This window comes from Plecotus auritus (genome assembly GCF_963455305.1).
Source record: "Plecotus auritus genome assembly, chromosome: 9".
Taxonomy (NCBI): Eukaryota; Metazoa; Chordata; class Mammalia; order Chiroptera; family Vespertilionidae; genus Plecotus; species Plecotus auritus.
Window position 1 is genome coordinate 81,115,933 of NC_137783.1, and position 22,403 is coordinate 81,138,335.

General features: G+C 38.7%; 1 protein-coding gene across 2 annotated transcripts in view; it reads left to right on the forward strand.

The window, feature by feature from the left end:
* The window catches only part of ELMOD1 (ELMO domain containing 1), a 75,862-nt gene extending 55,979 nt beyond the window's left edge, over window positions 1-19,883 (forward strand). The window contains exons 8-12 of one of the 2 annotated variants that reach the window (XM_080641306.1): window positions 2,284-2,352; window positions 3,093-3,116; window positions 6,399-6,449; window positions 7,774-7,907; window positions 18,513-19,883. In XM_080641306.1, the coding sequence (XP_080497432.1) occupies window positions 2,284-2,352; window positions 3,093-3,116; window positions 6,399-6,449; window positions 7,774-7,907; window positions 18,513-18,685 (451 nt within the window). In that variant the 3' untranslated portion in view covers window positions 18,686-19,883. The remainder of the gene's footprint in view (window positions 1-2,283; window positions 2,353-3,092; window positions 3,117-6,398; window positions 6,450-7,773; window positions 7,908-18,512) is intronic. The other variant, XM_080641307.1, reaches the window with a different exon arrangement.
* Window positions 19,884-22,403: the final 2,520 nt, after the last annotated feature.

Consider the following 22,403-nt stretch of genomic DNA (forward strand, 5'->3'; position numbering starts at 1 on the left):
GGTGTGCAGGAAGCAGCCAATCAATGATTCTCTCTCATCATTGATGTTTCTATCTCTCTCTCTCCCTCTCCCTTGCTCTCTGAAATCTATAAAAATGTATTTTTTAAAGAAAAGCTACCATCTTACTTTTATCTGGCAAACCAGATGGATTCTTTTAAGCAAATCTCAAATTTATTTATTTAAATTTTTTATTATGAAATATGTTAAGTATATATAACAACAGAGAGAAGATTATAAAGAACACCCCTTATACTAATCACCCAGATTTAGTAATTATCAAGGTTTTGAAATCTTGTCATATTTGTTTTGAAGATAGACACATGTTAATGAAAATCTTACACTGTTTTTAATTTCACTGTTAAGTTTTTAAAAAACATGAGTATTACCTTCCATTGACCCAAATGCTATTATCACATTTATCAAAATTAACAATAATTCCTTAGTGTCCTCTATATTCAGTCCATATTCAAATTTCCCAGTTCTCTCAAAAATCTCTTTTTATAGCTGGTTTGTTCTAATTAATTTTATACAAGATCTCTACATTGTACTTGGTTTTTATGTGTCTCTGGTCTTTTTCAGTTGGAGCAGTTTCTCTCCCACTGCCCTCTCTCTCCCTTTGACCCCTCTGCTCTGCTAGTTCCCCAGCTGATTGTCCTGTAAAATGTCCCATGGTCTAGATTTGTCTGTTTGCATTAATACCCATCCCCTGTATGTCCTGAAAGTCACAGGTATTCAGAAAGGCTTCAGGAGGTTCATGTTGATGTCATGGTGGGAGGCCTGCAGTGTCCCCACTCTGGTTCCCAGGCTGAGGTGGATCAGAGGCATCACAGTTTGACGGCTGCATCGTAAAGTCCCCCATCGGCCCTTTATCTAACCATTTCCTTCTTCACTGAACCAATTAATTAATTGTGCAAAAAATGGTTTTCTAATTCTGTTATTCTTCCCACAGTTGTTGGCTGGAATTCTGTAGAGATTCAGTTTCCTTTATCCACTATCATTATTTGGTTTCTCTAAAATATGGGCAGGACAGATGCTCACTAAATAAGTTGCCAATTTTTAGCATGATGGCTTGGTGCCCTAGTTCCCATGTTAGTGATCAAAAAACTTTTTTTGGGAGTATCTCTTTACATTTTAAATATTATTCTTAATCCTGGTTTTTATATGTTTAATGTGATTCAATTTTGCTCATTATTTTTTCAAGCTTAAATTGAGTCATTTGTGGTCATTCTTTTTCAAGCCAAAAGCAGTCTTTTTAGGCTAGTTCTTGTATCCTTTGACACACCCTAAAAGTGAGAATAGTGATATATATTTTTATTTTTTTTAATATATTTTATTGATTTTTTACAGAGAGGAAGGGAGAGGGACAGAGAGTCAGGAACATCAACGAGAGAGAAACATCGAGCAGCTGACTCCTGCACACCTCCCACTGGGAATGTGCCCGCAACCAAGGCACATGCCCTTGAACGGAATCAAACCCGGGACCCTTCAGTCCACAGGCCGACGCTCTATCCACTGAGCCAAACCGGTTAGGGCGTGATATATTTTTTTAAATCCTCATTGAAGATATGTTTTTATTGATTTGAGAGAAAAAGAGAGAGAAAGAACACCAATGTGAGAGAGAAACATCCATTGGCTGTCTCCCCTACATGAAATTTTCTGAAACAAAATTCAAGAGCATGTTTTATTCTTTAGAATTACGCAGGAAATATATTCACATCAAATTAAATAGCATGCTCTAGTTTCATTTTCTAGGAAACTTCATTTCCCCCTTTTCCCCAGAACTAAGTTTTGTTTTTAACATCTCTAAGCTCTATATTTTCCAATTATTCAGAATTCAAATACTCCATGAATATTCGCCAAGAAAAATGCATTTGAAATGCATCCTGTATCCTCTAGTTTCCTCCTTTCTGTGCCCTTTGTCGAAGTCCCTCATTATGTCCCTTCTTCCAGACTTTTCTGCCTTATGAGGAGCCTCTTTCTGCCCCCCTCACCTATAACCCCCTTAATGAGGGTATCTTGGGCTCTCTAGGGAATGGCAAAGTTTATAAATAAATTTGCAAACCTACTGTAATCATTCCCAAGTCTATATGAGTATTACAACTACCCTATTATACTGTCACTGTATTTGGAAAATTCTAATAGGGAAAGCTGTCATCTGGAGGAGCTGAAACAAGTGACAATCTTATGCTAGTGTACATCTCTGAATTCAAATGGCCTCAAATCGTGTTAAAGTGAATGTATTCAACAAGTATGGAGTTACGGTTTTCTTCCCTCCAACTGCAGGTATTTTGCGGAAAGGGACGCCACAGCAGCTCAGCAGGTCCTCTCTGACTCTCTTCATCCAAAATGCAGGTAATTTTTGAAAAGGTGGATTAGGCTTTATGGATGAGGCAGAGTTAACTTCATCTCCTACATGGGTCTGTTGATGAGCTTCTCAGGAGTCAAACCACTGAAAGTGAGGCTTGAAGCTCTTTCAAACAAACCTTTCTGACAAATTCTGACAGTTAACACTTCATGTATTGATTTGCATTGGCTCTACATGCAAACTATTATTAAATTAGCTGGCATGAGGTAGAGTCCTTAATTATTATAAAGTTCTGCCTTGCAAATACTATGGAATGACTTGTGTTTTAAAGTATATTTGCACATTTACATATTACTCTAAATGGTTGCCTTAGGGTTTTCTGTGCATATTGTTTTTGTTGATGTTAAATGGAAATCATAAGCCTGAAACATGCTGTTCTTTGTGAATTAAATGGATATAACCTACAAAAAATCTTCAGGCACTTATGGGATTGGGGATGTAAAGTGGAACCATTAGAGTGAGATATGTATTTAAAGGGACTGATGTAATCACTGGTGTCCAGGAAGATGGAAGAGGTAGGCATAGGAGAAAGTAGAGTCTGGAAGAAAAAGTTCAAAGACAAGGTGTATGATGGGGATTGGAGGGGAGGATGAAAGCCATGAAGTCAGGGACTAACTAAAATGTCTGGAATTGCTGAGGCTTTTTTTTTTAAATAAAATTCTAGGTTCTAAATTATTTGTACTTTTGTTTACCTTTCTAATTTTTTTCTTTACCTGATGACATGAAGGGATATCACTAAAGAGGAAATAAGGTATTTTTTCTTTGCTTTGTGTTTTGTTGCTTTTATTTTCTTTTAGGATAAATATAGGCAAAAAATTTTTAAAGAAATATAAGTTCATGAAAATCTTTCAAAAAGCTAGCATTTTCTATCTTTTAATTTAATATAGTGTATTATATTTTGGCTCTGTTTTAAGGAGAGAAAAACCAGGTTAAGCCAACCTGATAGGTAATGTCAAAAACCCTTTCTACCACCATGGCTCTCCCTGCATGGAGCAACATTTTGAATGCTTCACCTAAAGGCTGACCACCTCTCCACACATGCTCTGACCCATCCACTCCCAGAGGTGGACGTTTAATGTGGGAATTCTGTTGCACAGAGCAAATTTTCTCTTCTATTAATGCATTTCTCATTTCATTATTATATATAGTAGTTACGTATGCTTTAGTCATTCTTATAATAAGGAGTTCTGCTATTTTGCAATTATGGTTTTGTATCACTTTTTCTCCTCAGCATGGCAAGTTCCTTATTAGTGTTCATGTTTTCTAACTAAATCCTACGTTTTATCACATCATTCTCAAAATTCAGAAGCAGATTGACTTTGGGGTTCCCCTTCCCAAAGTACTATTATACTCATTCTAGCTTCTGTTATATAAGGCTCCTTTAATTATACTTATACTTCTCAAATTTATATTTGTAATCTTTCATAGGATTAAATTATTTTTTTCTTTTTATCTTTTCTTTACTTTGGGAAACCATTAAAGTCACTCAGATCCTTCTTGATATATTACATGGCTAACATCGAGCTATGTTGATTGTTTAACTACACTGTGTGAATTGCCTGTTTCTGAGATGCAGGGGCTCTGAACTCCCTCGAATTAAAATTGACTGCAGTCTGTGTGCAGTGTCAGGTGGCATTCCCAGAGGAGCATCTCCAGAGGACATGAACCCTCCAGGGTCCTTGGGAAGAGACAATAAGCTTAAAATACCTTTTGGTTAACCATTGCAGGGGGATTAATTTTGTCTGTCAGCCACTCTCAGAGAAAGGCTTTATAGTTTTACCTCCCAGGTCAGCATCAGAGAGGAAGTATTTGAGGGTTTGTGTGATTAAGAAGACATTAGCATGTGCCCGTGTGTGTGCGCACACAGGGCATGTAGATAAAACTACAATGCTTTGTCCCTCAAGCTACAATAAAATTGTTCAAATATGGATCACTTCAAATTGGTGGTAAATAGTCAGAATGTTTTGAAAATGTTACTGTCCTTCACTGATGTTTGAAAAAAAAAAGTATATAGGGTGTCTCCCAAAAATGTATACACATACTTTGAATAATTATAAAGGCAGTGTTTATTAAAATACATTTTATTTTCAAAATTGAGCTATCAACTGTTAAAGTGTGCATACATTTTTTGAGACACCCTGTATATTGACCAATGTGATAGCAACATGGGTTCTGTCAGGCCCTAAATATTTCAGGTGTTCAGCAGGGAGAAGCCTATAGATACTCAGAAAAACTCTCCTGTTTCTCCTTCAGCAAGCATTATACACCACTGCTTGTGGGAACATCCATCCATCAAATCCTGAAGTAACTTGAGGAATAAAAGTAGATTCAAGTTTAAAGGAGAATTTTGACTGTTAGGTTTTGTTTGTTTGTTTGTTTGTTTGTTTGTGGGGGAGGACGTGTGGGTGTGCCAGTGTTTGTGTGTGTGTGTGTGTGTGTGTGTGTGTGTGTGTGTTTCCTGAAGAGAAGGATTCATTCTTTAGGGGTCCTACAGGTAATCAAATGAGTGAAGGTTGTTTGGGCTTCTCTTTTATATTTTCAATGCAGATATAGATTTAACAAATATGGAAAGACTGTTTTTACAAAGATTTGTAGAAGAGAAAATAGGTGCTTATAAATTCACTTATATAAAGTTTCTTAAATTTCACCCATGCCCTAGCTGGTTTGGCTCAGTGAATAGAGCGTTGGCCTGCAGACTGAAAAGTCCCAGGTTTGATTCGGTCAAGGGCACATGTCTGGGTTGTGGGCTCAATCCCCAGTAGGGGGCGTGCAGGAGGCAGCCAATCAATGCTTCTCTTGCATCATTGAAGTATCTATCTCTCTCTCCCTTCCTCTCCGAACTCAATAAAAATATATTTTAAGAAAATTTCACACACGACTCATTTTAATTTGATTATGAGTCTTTTAAGGTAAAAGTATCCTTAATGCCTCTTTGGCTTATTGGTTGCTTTGTTGGTGGGCAGTTACACTTTAAAAAGAGGTGACATTTATTTTCACATGAATTAAAGATAGTTACTTTTGATTATAGGTAGTCATTTACAAGGTAGAAAGTACATATAGATAAATATAAACTTTGCATTGTGTTCTTGTGCTGTGTGTATTACATGTGTGTCTTTTAATGTAGTGTTTGCCGTGTACTATATAAAACTCTCTCCTACTTGGAAGCTAAATGTTTATAACTCTAGTTTTAAAATTGTATTTAGTTCCAATGCTAACCATGTTTTAGTGTAAAACACTGAATGAAGGTACCATTAAAAATGAAGAGTGGATGTGGTTCCTGCCTACAAGACGTTAGCAATACGAAGGGGGTGAGGATGGAGGATGCACAATTACACACAGTAATGGAATGCAAGGCGGTATTTTCAGAATGCTTCTATGATAGGACCCTTTCTTCAAACAGCCTTGCTCAGAAGCTCAAATTATAAAATGGATTAAAAGTGGAATTGTTATGGCTTAATTGTCCTCGCTTAACCAGAGGAAATGCCATAGCACTTGTTGAGACAGATTTTTTAAAACCTATGTAGTATTCCTCCCTCCTTCTCTTCCTTCCTTCCTTCCTTCCTTTTTTTTTCTCCTTCCTTCCTTCCTCCCTTCCTTCCTTCCTCCCTCTTCTTCACTAAATCTATTTATCAACAAATATTTATTCTGCATCTGCTGTGTGCCAGGCATCACAAACAAGGCTGAGCAGGGTAAATGCCATGAGATAAAACCAAACATGAGGAGTCATGAGAGTGGGTTCATGGAAGAAATGTTGTTTGCTGATTAATGATAGTACAAGAGTATCATAAAGTTTGGCCTTTAGGACTATCTCCTAAAGCTGAATGAAAGTGAACAGGGGAGAAGTAGCATGGCTTTAAATAATTCCATTTCTGAGCTCCATATCAATTGTATTGTGGCTTTTTAATTGACAACATTTTCCTGGGTTTGTGTTTGATAACTGAGTTACAGACATCTGTGTAACAGTTTAAACACGAATATAAAGGGAACAAGTACCGATTAGAGATTAATTCTTAATTATTATTCATTCATTCAGCAAATTCAGCAAAGCAGAATGGGAGCAGAAAAGGATGGACAAAGCAATCGGGTGAGTGTTGGATTTCTGAACCAGAACAGAAATGTCCGAGGAGCACTGTCAAAGATGACAAGGATGAAAAGCTACTTGTCCTGATGGAAATATATAATCCAGTTGAATTTTTAAAAGGACGGTTTATGTTTTTGGATATATTTGTATTTGTATGATTATATAATACTACCTTCCCTGTCACCAACTACAAGATTTAGAAACTATATGAAAATCATTTCAGAAATCATTCATAATCGTATTTGATAGTTTTCTTTTAAGGATTTCTATCAAGTATAGGTATTTAGATAAAAATTTACTTTAGAAGTTTTTTTTTATAATGCCCATTTATATAAAAATATTTTGAACAGCAACCTTCTTTTTTTAAATGTACTGGATATACACTGAGTGGCCAGATTATTATGATCTCTGAATGCAGTGTACTTCTCTTGAGTACCTCCTTTATTTGATTTCAAAGATACTATAAATCGTGCACCTGATCAGTTTTCCCCTTTGCACTGGCTGATAGAAAGCTCAGGGCAAATAGGTGGTTGATCTCCAGCAAAACTCTAGACTACTTTTGGTACCCATTTGAGATACAAATACACTGAGTGGCTAGATTATTATGCATTCAGAGATCATAATAATCTGGCCACTCAGTGTATATTGCCAGATAGGATTTAATAACTGTTTCATTTAATTTTTTATAGACAGGTAGAAAGGGGATTAGAAAATATACCCTGAGTATTAAAATATTTATATTTTTTCTTATTTTAAAAGTAATATAGATTTATTATAGATAATTTAGAAAATATAGGAAAGTAAACAAAAAAATCACCCCAATATTATTACTCTAACATACCCATATTAATATTTTGTGACATTTCACCCTAGCCTGCTTTCTGTACACATTTGTGCATGTATGTATAATAAAACTGGGCTTGTTCAATACATAATGTTTTATATTCTGCTTAGTCTTTTATTGTCTGAATATGTTATATGAGATTACCATAATTTACTTCACCAATTACCTTTTTAGGATATTTGCATAGTTTCTATGTCTTTGCCATTATACTAGTAAATAATACTATAATGAATATCCTTGCATATGAAGCTTTGTCAATTTCCGATTTTTTTCTCTTATATATTTGGAATTGGAGTTACCAGACAAAGTATTCTCTCAGTCTACATTATTGAAATTTTCTGATTAATCACAAAATTCAAGGTTTTGATAAGGTGAAGAGGGAAGGGAAGCCTGCCACTCTGATAATTTAATAATCAGATTATCATATTTTTAGATCTTATTCCCATATGTGACACACATTGCTTTGTGGTTTGCACTTTACAGCTACTCCTTTGCAATCGTGGGCATCAATATAACTGACCTGGCATATAATCTACTGGTGAGCGGAGCTCTAAAGACCCATTTCTATAACATCGCACCAGAAGCTCCAACATTGTCTCACTTCCAACAAACATTCTGTAAGTGTCTGTTGCTTCATTATCATTGTAGGTTTCTATACAACGCTCTAGACAAGGGTCAAAGCTGAGCTGTCTTTGTGATTTAGCTGCTTTGGGGACTTTGGATTTTTTTGTCCTTTTTCCCAAGCCCGTGCATAATACCCAATGTATCTGTTTTTGGTCAGACTTAAAGACATCATGGAGGTCTCTCTCTCTTCCTTTGGTCCAGCATGACATAGCACTTAAGAGCTCAGGCTCTGATGATAACCTGAGTTGACTCCCAAATCAATGTTTACTAACCTCTCTAAGCCTTAGTTATCTCATCTATAAAAATAAGTCGTTTCCTTACAGAGCTGCTATGAAGGTAAACTTATTAACTAGCTCCATAGTGCTCAGTGAACATTAGAAAGAGGAAGTGTTGGTTTACATGGGTTTACCTACTGATCTAGATCTCCCCAGTGAAATAGCCCAGCCATATCACTCTACAGTCATGCTCACAGTCACCAAGCCCTACCTATGTGCTCAGAGCTTCCAATCAGCTTTTAGTCCAACTAGCTTTTTATTTAGTCAAAAATATTCACAGACAGCCAAGGGTTGTCAAATGTCTGTGTGTGGTGGTTAAACACATATCCTCAAATTTTTGACACTCCTCCCACTAAGAAGTAAGGGGGGGAGGGGATTGTCCCTCTAGTCCCTTGAAACTGATCTGACTGATTGGATGAATTGAGTATAGCAGAATTCTACCGAGACTAGATCAGAAAAGGCTTTTGCCTGGTTCTCTGGGACTGAGCTGCCTTTGGAGAGATGACCCAAAGTAAGGGATCCGATTCCTCCTGTTGTGAGGAAATCCAGGACACCTGGAGCAGCTGTATATAGATGATCTGACTGACAGCTACATATGAGGTCCTAGCTGATATCCAGCATCTACCACCAAACATGTGAGTAAAGATGTCTCAAAATTATTCCTGCCACCAGTAGTTAAGTCACCCCAACCTTCAGGTCTTCCAGTTGAGACTTCAAGCATTGTAGAACCATCCCTCTTATGCCCTTTATGAATTCCTAACCCATTGAGTTTATGAGTATATTTAAATGGTTGTTTTAAGCCACTGGATTTTGAATTAGTTTCTTAAGCAGCACTTGATAACAAGAACAGTAAGTAAGCCTTAAGCATGAAAGAGAGTGAAAAACAAGCAGAAATAAAGCCACTAGAAGGAAATAGAAACTATACATGGGAAGAAAACTTCAAAAATCTGTATCATAAAATCCCCAAAGAGATAAGAGAAGAAATTGCAACTATGAAACAACAACAAGGTGGTATAGAGAGAACATTTTGAGAACAAAAGAATGCTCTTAGGAATTAAAAATAACATAGCAGAAATGAAATAGCCAGGGAAGATTAGAAAATAAAGCTGAAAACTCTCACAGAAAATAGAACAGTACAGGTGAAAAATAAACAAAATAGAGGTTGAGAAATAGAGGATCATTCTAGGAAGTCTTATAACTGAATAATAAGAGTGCCAGAAATAGAACAATGACACTAGAGGAAGGGAATCAAAGAAATAAATCAAGAAAAAATTTCAGAGCTAAAGGATGAGTTTTCATATTTAAACTAATAAACACTAGCATAATAGATTAATTAAAATAGATTCACACCAAGATCCCTGTCATTGTGAAATCATTTTACAAATGGAAAGAGATGATTCTAAATCTCCAAAGCTATTATATAAAAAATTAGGAATCAAGATGCAATTGGACTTCTCAACAGCAACATGTATTCTAGAAGACAGTGGAATAAATAATGTCTTTAAAATTTAAGAGACTATTTTTAAATTCTTCATTGATTAAAGTATTACATATGTCTCCCTTCCCCCCCCTTAACTTCTCCCCAGTCATTCCCACCTTCCCCAGCACATCCTCTCACCCCTTTAGTGTCTGTGTCCATGGGTTATGCTTATATGCATGAATATAAGTCCTTTGGTTGATGTCTCACACCACCCCCCACCACCTTCCTTCTGAGGTTGGATGGTCTGTTCAATGCTTCTATGTCTCTGGATCTATTTTAGTTCATCAGTTTATGTTGTTCATTATATTCCGCAAATGAGTGAGATCATGTGATATTTATCTTTCTCTGACTGGCTTATTTCCCTTAGCATAATGCTCTCCAGGTCTATCCATGCTGTTGCAAATGGTTCCTTCTTTTTTATAGCAGTGTAGTATTCCACTGGGTAGATGTACCATAGTTTTCTGATCCACTCATCTGCTGATGGGCACCGAGGCTGTTTCCAAATCTTAGTTATTGTAAATTGTGCTGCTATGAACATAGGGATACATATATTCTTTCTGATTGGTGTTTCTGGTTTCTTGAGATATATTCCTAGAAGTGGTATTACTGTGTCAAATGTCAGTTCCATTTTTTATTTTTTTGAAGAAACTCCATACTGTTTTCCACAGTTGCTACACCAGTCTGTATTCCCAACAGCAGTGCATGGGGGTTCCTTTTTCTCCATGTCCTTGCCAGCATTTATCATTTGTTGATTGGTTGATGATAGCCATTCTGACAGGTGTGAGATAGTATCTCATTGTCATTTTGATTTGCATCTCAGATGATTAGTGACTTTGAGCATGTTTTCATATGTCTCTTGGCCTTCTGTATGTCCTCTTTCGAAATGGGTCTATTTAGGTCCTTTGTCCATTTTTTGATTGGGTTGTTTATCTTCCTTTTGTGAAGTTGTATGTAGTGGGCTCTCTTGTTGTTTTGTTGATGGTTTCTTTTGCTGTGCAGAATCTTTTTATTTTGATGTAGTCCTATTTGTTTATTTTCTCCTTAGTTTCCATTGTCCTAGGAGCTGTATCAGTAAAGCTACGACATCCTATCTAATAAAGAGGGAATATGCTAATTGACCATCACACCCTCACAAAGATGGTGGCACCCACAGCCAATAAGGAGGGAATATGCTAATTGACTGCCATGTCCTCAAAGATGGCGGTGCCCAGTCCTCTCAGCCCCGCTGGGGCAGCAGCCACATGCCTGCCTCTGGAGTCCCCCAGTCCCCTCAGCCCCCCAGCCGCCCAGGGCCAGCCTGAGGTGCAACCAAGCCTCAGATGGTGGCTACCCAGCCACCCAGGGCTGCCCAAGGCTCAGGTAACCAGGGCCGGCTGAGGCTTGCGCTGCCGACAGTGGCAGCAGCAGAGGTGTGATGGGGGCATCATCTTCCCCTGATCACTGGGTCGCCTCCCACCCCTGAGGGCTCCCGGACTGTAAGAGGGGGCAGGCAGGGCTGAGGGACCCCTCCCTCCCCCCCTCCCCGCTCCAGTGCATGAATTTTCATGCACTGGGCCTCTAGTATGTCTGATATTTTGCTGCCTATGGATTCTAAGATTTTTTATGGTTCCCAACTTACATTTCAGTCCTTTATCCATTTTGAGTTTATTTTTGTGAATGGTGTAAGTTGGTGGTCTAGTTTCATTTTTTTGCATGTATCCGTCCAATTATTTTTAAAACCTAAGGGAATATGATTTCCAAGTTAGAATTCTATGTCCAGTCGAACTTACCAATTAAGTATGAGAGTATAATAAAGACATATTTTTAATGCAAGGTCTTAAACATTGTACCTCTTGTAACTTTATCAGGAAGCTCCTAAAAAGATATGCTTCCACAAAATAACAGTGTAATTAATGAATTCCACAAAATAACAGTGTAAAAATGAATTAGGTCCAGAAAGCATGAAGTCTAGCATAGAAGAAAAGTGAAGAGAATCTTTAGGATGAAGGTGAAGGGAAAGCCCAACATGATATCTATGCAATAGTCTGTGAATAATAAATCCAGATTTTAGCAGGTCAGAAGTCTCTGGGAGAAACTTTGAAGAATATGAAATTGATGGAATATCTACCAATTTTGAACACATTAAAAAAACACTGACATATTTAGGAAATAGGTTAGGGTTAAGTAAATTGAAACTAAGCAAATAAACAAAGAGGAAACTTATTAATACCAGGTAAGAAATGTGATAATGTGTGGTTGGAATGGGTGAAAAGGAGCTAATACTTCATCATATATATATATGGGGTCCTCAAACTTTTTAAACAGGGGGCCAGTTCACTGTCCCTCAGACCGTTGGAGGGCCGCACTATAGTTAAAAAAAAAAAAAAAAAAAACTATGAACAAATTCCTATGCGCACTGCGGGCCCGGGATGAGTCAGCTGCTAAGCAGGACAGGCAGCGGCACCCAGCGGGCCGGATAAATGTCCTCGGCGGGCCGCATGTGTCCCGCGGGCCGTAGTTTGAGGACCCCTGAAAGTCAAGCAACAAGTATGTTATTTAGAGCTATGGAGGTCAAAAATCAAAAGAATCAGCTGAAAGAGTTGAAATTTTTGCTTTAGGAATTAGCGCATGAAGTGTTGCAGGTTTTTTTTATAACAAGACTTATTAAACTGTGTTCAGTGTAATTTAGATAAAAAGTACACAACAAATTTGTAAATGCATACACTCTGTGACATTTTAATGGAAAATGGAAGTCTTCAAATATGTGATTACAGGTCCTATTTTGACAACTAGATGGTTATACACCTGTAACAGCTCTGACCATTTCCAACAAATATTATTGAGGTTTTACTACTGATCAGGTTCTGACAGAGGAATACAGATATCTAAATAAATAATTAAAGCATGGTTGGAAGAATTTTGTGATTGAAGAAGTAAATTTGCTGTTTGAAAAAATTTAAAGGCTGGCTGACAGCTCACTCAGTTTGGGAGTCAGGGAAAGCTTCCCAAAGCAAATGCCACTTTCCATGAGACTGAAGGATGAGTGGCAGGAGGTAAAGCAATGGTGGCTGAGTGGTCCAGCCAGAGGGAGTGGCACAGGCAAAGGCTATAAGGCAAGCGAGTATGTTAGATTCAAGGAATAGAGACCAGTGTTTGAGAGGGGTGTGACCCAACATGACATTGGTAAGAGCAGGGATGGAGGGCCCACATATTAAAGAGCTTTTAAGCCATTTAAAATAGCATAAAATGTCCGTAAGTAATGCCCCTTGCTAAGTTTCTTTACCCCTTGTATTTACCCTGTTCTATGTTTACCATGCTCTTTAGGGAAGCAGCTTTCAGAGGAAGTCAAATGAGTTTGGTTTTAGGCATGCCACGGATGAGTTCTTTTGGGAAATCCACATGGAGCTACATAGCGGGCATTCTAGTGCAAAGCTCTGGAGCTCTGAAGAATTACAAGGGTGGGTTTAAGATTCATCGGCACTGAGGAGAAAATCAGAGCCACACAGTGGGGGAACTCTTACAGGAGAGAATCAGAATTAGAATCAGAGCAATTGACATTGAAGGACAGAAGTGTTTGTTTTCATCACTGCCTGTTTCCTCAGCACAGAGCCTGCTGCAGAGTAGGTACTCAGTAAAATGTGTTGGATTGGTGGGTGGATGGACGGATGGATGGATGGATGGATGGATGGATGGATGGATGGATGGGAGGCTAAAATGTTGGATGATGCCCTTTGTGGGAGAAAGGGATTCTAATTTCCCTAGAAAAATTTATCCTTGGCCTGAATTGGTATGCTTCCAAGGGAACCCTAGCCCAGGTGAGTAAGCATGCACTAGGACTACTTTCCCAAGGCCATCACCAGGCTTTAGAAAGAGCAGCAGTGCCCCTGTAGATTGGGGTGTAAGCAGAGGGACTCAGGCCTTTCTAGAGGAAGAAAGCAGTGCTCTGAATTTGTTCCTCCATCAGACATGACCAGTTCTGCCCATTTCCTCTGTGATATTCTTGCAATTACCTGTGTCCTTGCATATGTCTCTGCTGTCTACTAACTACTTGCAGTAAAACAAAAACCAAGACACGTTCAAGCACCAACAGATAGGCTGCAGGCTTGGACTGGAAGGCCAAATTAGTATTCAAAATGGGTTTCATCTAGGTGAAAGAATGTGAGAATATGACAGCTCTATCGTTCTGCCTGTACCATATTATTCAGTGGGCACTGCACTGCCAATGTACATTCTACAAACACTGCATTCAGTCTAAAGCCCCACTGAACACACAGCTCCACTGAGATGAAGTAAGGTTCCTGTAATGAGCAGAAGGAAAGCATAATGACCAAAAGAGGAGAAAGAATTATATTTTCTTTGACCTTCAAAAGAAGTAAGTATTCAGTAGGAATAAGAACCAGAAGAAGAGAATACCCTGGAAAAGACAGCTGGCACAGCAATGGAAAGCCAGCTTACTTCAGGTCCTGGCTTCTGGCCTCCAGCTGTAATTGTGTAATTGTACCTCATCCAAGTATTTTTTCTAAGCCCAGCATCCTCATCTATAAAATGAAGATACATCAGCATGATCTACCCCACAAAACTGTTGGAAGAATTAAATAAGAGACTATAAACAATAGCTTGGCCTGTTTTCTCTCTCTGCTTTCCACACTATTTTGTTAGCTTCCTTTGGCTAATCAATCATCAGCTGAAATTGTCTACCTGGGTCCCTCTCTCCAAAAGACCGAGAATTGGGGAGCATAAGAATTCTGTCTTGTTCTTGTATCTTTAGATACTTGTTAATTGGAAGAAGGGCCAATGACCAGTGGGAAAAACAGATTAATGAATACTCTGTAATGTTATATAAATGGAGTGTTATAGAAGTGAATGGAAGCCACACCACCATTTCTGCATTCTGATTAAAATCTTGTTATAAGTCTCTAATTATTTTCCTGATGTGGTAGAGAGAGTCCCAGGAAATCAATCTATAAGCTTTATAGCTTGACTTTTGTAGCCTTAAGAGGAATGATCCTGAGAATGGTGTCAGATTATTAAACACCCTTATTTCGACTCTTATCCTAGCCAGTCTTTTAAACTTTTCAAAATGTTTTTTGTGTGTATGTTTTTGTATGTAAAGTAGAAAAATGGGGAAACCCAATGGATCTGCATCCTTCTAACACTGTGCTACCCTAAATCAACTTTGGACTGAGTTGCCAATTACCTGCACACTGTGCACAAAGGGAACATTTTTATGTGCATTGTGGGAAAGTGAATCCTTCCGTTAAAGCTAATTTTTCACAGTGCTTGTTTATTATTGTCAATTGGAGTAGAGAACTCATGAGATACCAATGAAATGTCTTTAATTCCTCATGGATTATCTTAATGCATAATGCTGGAAATCTGACTCTATATACAAAACAGCTCAGGTGTCTTTATTTGAGCTCAAAGGCCAAGTCAGGAAAATTAAGTGTGTACTTTATATAGCAAGGAATGGAGAAATTATATATTATCAGAGATTTCACTTAGTACCATAAAAATTTTAATATTTAGCAAGAAGCCAACGGAACTTAAGAAGAGGGTGTTTTCTATTCCAGTGGTTCTCAAACATTAGTGGCATGAATGAGACTCCTCTTACTGAACTGTGATGAGTGGTTGAATCTGGGAGGGTCTGCATTTTTAAGAGGGACCCCCCCTACTCTTCTTGGGATACTTTAGGAGTTTTCCCAGTCCCTGAGATGGATGAATTATTGAATTGTTTTGGTTAAATAAGATACTGAGATTAGAGGAAACAAGTGTCGGTGGGTGTGCACTGAAACAACCAGCATGACGAGTAGCCTCCACGTCGTGCATGTGAGAAATGGTGAGGAAAACTGGATGCTGAGCCTGGCAGAGAGGTAAGCTCCGGGCATAAAGGGCACTTCAAATACTTGAAATGGAAAAGTATTGAATTTGTTCCAAGAAACACAGGGCAACATAGTTTGGCTTGGTGAAAGGAAGAACCATTTAAGAATCAGGTTCTTAGAATACTACTTGGCCATAAAAAATAAGGAAATGTTACCTTTTGTGACATGATGGATGGACCTGGAGAGCTTTAGGCTAAGTGAAATAAGCCAGTCAGAGAAAGACAAGTACCATATGCTTTCATTCATATGTGGAACTAAATAAACTAACAAACAAAACAGAAACAGACTCATAGATACAGAGAACAGACTGACAGCTTTCAGGAGTGGAGGGTTAGGGAGCTGAATGGAAAAAGTAAAGGGATTAAGAAAAAAAAAAACCCTCATAGCCCTGACTGGTTTGGCTCAGTGGATAGAGCGTCGGCCTGTGGACTGAAGGGTCCCAGGTTCGATTCCGGTCAAGAGCATGTACCTTGGTTGCGGGCACATACCCAGTAGGGGGTGTGCAGGAGGCAGCTGATCGATGTTTCTCTCTCATTGATGTTTCTAACTCTCTATCCCTCTCCCTTCCTCTCTGTAAAAAATCAATAAAATATATTTTTTTAAAAAAAGAAAAAAACTCATAGATGCAGACAACAGTATGGTGATTACCAGAGGGAAAGCGGAGTGGAGGAAGTGGCGGCAGATATAGGGGGGATAAATGGTGGTGGAAGGAGACTTGACTTGGGGTGGTGAACACACAATAAAATATACAGATAATGTTTTATAGAATTGTACACCTGAAACCTATATAATTTTATTAACCAATAATAAAATGTCCTCCAATAAAATCAATAATAAATAAATAAATAAATAAGGAAAAATGGTTCTATCCTCGAGGTCTCTGGGACCCACAGAGAGGGATAATATACTTAAATGGAACTGGTAGCTTTCAAATCACTCCATTCTCATTTGAACTTTTTTTTCTGAAAATAAATTCCTTGTATCCATTGGGGGAGGGGTTTGGCGGCGGGAGGGAGAGAGAAACGAATCTGGCTCTTCATCCGTGGAACAGGCTCATGTCAGTGTGGCCACCAGAAGAGTTCAAGACCAGATGATGCCTCCAGGAATCCAGGCATCAAGGAGCAGAAATGGTTGGGATGGCTCCTAGGGTCACTGATACCTCTGATCTGGGGCTTCTTATTTGGATGAGGGTTGGTGTGTGTCCCCATCAGAGATGTTCATGTTAACTTGTGTTAACACAAGTTAACATAACATGTTAATGTGTGAGGACAGCCCAAAGACAGTCCAATTCCAAAAGTCAACCCCCCAAAAAGGCAATGTAAATTCTCTTTCTCCTTAGGATCTTTCCTCCTATAGTTGTAGAGAGACCGTCTACTTAAAGACATACAAGCACACCTAGCAATGTAGGGAATGAATAATGAGGTGAGTTTGTGGACATGGACCAACATCTGGCAGTGTATGTTGGGGGTGAGTGAGAGCAAAGGTCACTTGTAATTTTGTATTATAGTGAGATAGGAATTTTCAAAATTCTGTCTATGAAGCTATGTTAAAAGTTTTCTCTTAAGTAGCTAGTTGCCAGAAAAACAAAAGGTATTGTGTGGTTTTTTTACAACTAGCATTGAGTATGTTTATTCCAAAATTCTCTTCCCATGCTCCCTATCATCTCTGATGCTCACTCCTTTCCCAAGGAGGTGAAGAAGCTGGGATTCAAACTAGGTTTCTGCTCTAGAATCCTTGCTCCTAGTACCTACTGCCTTCTCATGAAAACACAAAGAAGAGCTTGTGTAATGATTGGTTACTGGGATTTTTAACTAGGATTATTTTCTCAACTGATTTTTTCTAATATATAGAGACACTTGTGCTTGCAGTAGGTTTACTACATGTAAATATCTACTATTATCTACTTTTTTCTTTATTGATTAAGGTGCTACATATGTGTCCTTATTCCCCCATTGCCCTCCAGCCCCCCACTCATGCCCTCACCCCCCTGGTGTCTGTGTCCATTGGTTAGGCTCATATGCATGCATACAAGTCCTTTGGTTCATCTCTCCCTCTTACCCCCACCCTCCCCTACCTTCCCTCTGAGGTTTGATGGTCTGATCGATGCTTCTCTGTCTCTGGATCTGTTTTTGTTCATCAGTTTATGCTGTTCATTACATTCCACAAATGAGTGAGATCATGTGATATTTATCTTTCTCTGACTGGCTTATTTTGCTTAGCATAATGCTCTCATCTTTTTAGAAAGCTGTCCATATATCCATTCTGAATGTGGTGGAGGGAGAGGGCACAGTGGGGAAACAGGACTCAATGAATAGATTGTCGTATCAAATACCTAATATTTTTTCCAAAAATGTTCCCAATCCAGGTCATTCATAGATAACATTTGTGAGACATAAAAGTATTTGAATATGAAATTATGCTTCGAGCAAGGAAGTTTTATTAATAGTTTCATGTAATTTAATGACCAATCTGTGTTGTTTAGAATTGATTTACAATTTTTATTGTCTCATAATAGTCAGGGTGCATTTGTTTGATTTGTCAGGGTGTTTAAAACTTTATTCTAATCAGATATCAAGAGAGAAAATGGTTGAGTGGAGTGATTTTAGAAAATTAGACCATTATGTTAATTTAAGCAGGAGGGGAAGGATGAAGCAGTTACTGTTGGCCTTTCAGAAGGTTCCTGATGTGATTCAGATTCAAGAGAAGGCAGGATTAATTTTTATTTCTTCTTGAGAGGAGTGAGGATCATTCCAGAACTAATTGCAAAAATCATGCAGATTAGTAGCTCCTATTGGATCTTTAAGAATAATTTTTAACAGTGGTATTTGTTGCGAAATACTTTTATTTAAATGCTCATCTCTTCTTCGAGCTCCACGTTGCTGTTATTTGGTCTGACATCTCTTTGAGCCATTCAGGGTGATTTTGAATGTGATTAAGGGTTTTTTTTCCCCTCCTGCGTTCGTATCACTGTCTTATCTCTAACAGGCTATTTGATGCACGAGTTTCATAAGTTTTGGATTGAAGAGGATCCCATGGACATAATGGAATTCAATCGCGTGAGGGAGAAATTCCGCAAGAGGATCATAAAACAGCTGCAGAACCCCAACATGGCGCTGTGCCCACACTTTGCTGCTTCGGAAGGTTTAATCAACATATAGGCGCCTACGCTGATTTTCACGGATTCCCCAGAACACTGCCTCATTGTTGTGTTAGATCTCTGCTTCGTCCTAGCTCATACGCTGAATACACACAGTGATTGTATGCATGCCTTTTATACAGTATTTTCATTTCTTGGTCATAATTACCAGATCCCCAGGTACCGCTGTCTCTGGAGCACTGGCTCATCTTGTGGCAGTAAGCAGTGTTGCATCCGCCTTGGCCCCACGTATGGAGAGATTTTTCTATTTTTTTTAGATTGTTTTCTTCCCTCTCATAATTCAGCATTGAAGAACTGTATTTCTCTAGCTGTATTTTGTATGTAAGAGAGTTAACTGAATCTTGTTCTGTGGAAACCTTTTAATTTATTGATGTTTCATGACTACTGCTGCTAGTTTTTCAAGCCAGGTTCATGCTTGGGACTCATTCCAATAAAGTATAACACTTTAAAATAATACAGACAGACACATGATAAGCCAAACTACTCCTGCAAACATAGCTGCGCTTCCCAAAAATGTAACGAGGCTTGCAAAGAAGCGAATTTAGATAGCTGTTGTTTTTGTTTTAAGTACTGCACAATTATATTGCAACTTACCCCCAAGTCTGTCATAGTCATTTGGATATTCAATTACTTTATTCCCATAATTTCATGAGCTTAGATGCCTATGTACGTTTATGATGCTTAGAGCCTCAGAAAAGAAGTCTGCATATATACTTGGAAAGCTGCAAAAGGTTTCTCACTGCCTGCCTCTTGCTGAATTCAGAGTTACACCTGGCACTGTTCTGATCCAAACATCTCTGCTTGGGGAACTGAGTGCTGCCTGGTTTCTCTGTCAAGAGGCAATATTAAAAAACAATTTGCAAGAAAATGTGTTGCAAGAGAGGAACCTAAGCTATGTCATCCTGCAATATGTCTTGAAAATAATGACCTTATAAGAATAGAAGTAAATTGCTTAGAAGCGGGAAGTGATCAAATCATTCCAAAACTGCTAAAAATCATTTAAAAAGCCATGATTTTGTTTGGAATTATGATTGTAGTCTGTTGAATAGTATTGACCATGGCATTTCATACCCATGGTATTTTATACCTTCTACCGATTTTAGTATTGTTAGACATTTGTGTAATCACTTGCTTATTTAAATGAATTTTGAGTACTGCCTGTCGGTTATCTGAATAAATGACATGTCATTCTACTGTAATGTGTAGTGGATTCCATTTTAATATCTTTGTGCTCACACAGCTTTTGAATATGCAAATATGTGGGTAGAATTTCAAAGACAGACAACCCAGGCTGAATACAAATCATGCCATCATTCCAAGTAACCAGGAATAAATTAGAATGTCATGTCTGAGAAACTTCTTTTATTTAACTGATCTTGAGGCCTGATAGTGCTTTAATGAAAGAATAAGGTCCACCTTTTTCTTTGTGGCTTCCTATTGAGCCTGGTTTGTCTGCTGATAAAGGAAATATTAAGCTGCCTGTTGGTTCTTTGTCCACTCTAGTTCCCCTGGCATGTTGCTCTCCCTTCCCTCTCAGCTGTGTACCAGGTGGCAGCATTTTGTATCGAGTCTATTGCAGCCCGGTGCCCTTTCTTAGCGTGGGGAAGGGAAGGTGTTGGTTAAGGCGTGATGTGCACCATGATTGATGACAAGACTAAGTATTCCCCTCTACCGTGGGTGAGGACTTGTGAACCAGGTAAGTGGCCTGCCTTGGGAGCCCCGATTCCTGCTGCAGCTGCAGCTGCTGTAGGTGAAAGCACTGGTCCTGCGTCACTGGCAGGGCTTGATGGTGTGTGGCATTTACAGCAGCTCACATCTCTTTCGTTCAGGTAGAGATAGTTGATGGTAACAAGGTTGGGAGTTTTCCCTTCTGGCTCCTCCAATGATTTCTCCCTGTTGAATCTGAGCATGGTTGCACACTTTTAGGGTGAAAAGACTCGGCCAGTCCCACCTCGTCCAGGGTATTATTAGATTCTTATTCACACCTCTTGGTGAAGATGCATTCTACCCAGTAAGAGGACGTGAGATGAGAAAACAAAAAGCAGGTTTAAAGCACATTACAGCCTTAGCTGGTTTGGCTCAGTGGATAGAGCATCAACCTGTGGACTGAAGGGTCCCAGGTTCAATTCTGGTCAAGGGCACATGCCCAGGTTGCAGGCTCGGCCCCCAGTACGGGGTGTGCAGGAGGCAGCCAATCAATGATTCTCTCTCATCATTGATGTTTCTATCTCTCCCTTCCTCTCTCTGAAATAAAAATATATTTTTTTAAAAAACCATTCCAGCTCACACTACTGAAAAACCCCTCTTTGAAGCACCATTTCTGAAAATTACAACTTCAATCTGACTTCCCTTCTCACAATTCTTGTTATTGTGCTGGAAAAAATATCATTTGCCTGGTAACCCACCATCTTTTTTATTTGAAAAGAAGCTTAAATACAGGGTGGGCAAAAGTAGATTGACGGTTGTAATACAAATAATACAATAATTAGTAAGTAATAATACAAGAATAAACTCTGTGTTTTGTGTATTCACAACCATAAACCTACTTTGCCCACCCCTCTCTATGGCAATCCCAAATAATAGGATGACCTTACAATGTATCCTCCAAACCAGGACATTTCTGAGAGAGAAAGAGGATGCTATTAAAATTCCTTTAGGACAATAGGGTAAACTAGGACAGTTGGCGGAAGCTGAGATATTAGATAATTAAGAGAGACCAAGAGATAGGCATTAGTAGGCATTATCTATCCACAACTCAATTAGACAAACACAACCCAACTTCTTCACTTTTTCTAACCTCTGCAGGAGAAGTACATCATGGGGACTTAGACATTGCGATATCCAGAATACTACCCAAAATCTTAAAGACCCATCAGACAATGGGCTTGGTCTGAGCTGGGAGGTCAGCTGAATTGCCTGGGCTTATAGCAAGTTGGCAATGGGGAAATAAAACCTAGTAATCATATTTCATGGCTGCAGATTATCTCTGTAAACATATGGGGCCATATCCAAATTAAATGGGAATGAGGAGAGGACCAGAGTTGGTGGAGTGTGAGACAGGGGAAGGGAGGTAGAAAGAAGAAAAAAGGAACAAAGAGGAAAGTATCATGCCATAGCCACATCCAGGAAACTTTGAGCCATGTGCTCATCAAAGCAATACCTGTAACTCTTCAGAGAGCTTATCAGAAGTAACTGTTCTAATCTAGAAACTAATGGCTGAAAAGCAGAGCAAGTATAACATCAAGTCCTAGGAGATGAGATTCTGCAATGGGTTGCATTTTAAGAGCTAACATTCAGCAAGTTTTGATGTATGTACCAGGGATGTGCTTAGTCCTTCATTTCTTCTCTTCAACAATATACAGAGTGAGATTGTTAGCTTACTTATAATTCTAATCTAGACAAACAGGATTAGAGAATTTAAACACCTTACTAAAGCTGTCAAGAGACAGAAAATCACTAACCACAATGAGATATCACCTTATACCTGTTAGGATGGCTATTACCAAAAAGACAAGAGATAACAAGTGCAGATGAGGGTGTGGAACAAAGGGAACCCTTGTGCACTCTTGGTGGGAATGTAAGTTGGTGCAGCCACTATGGAAAACAGTATGGAGGGTCCTCAAACAACAAAAAATAGAGCTGCTATATGATCCAACAATTCCACTTCTGGGTATTCAAAGAAAAGTGAAAACCCTAACTCAAAAAGGTATCTGCACCCC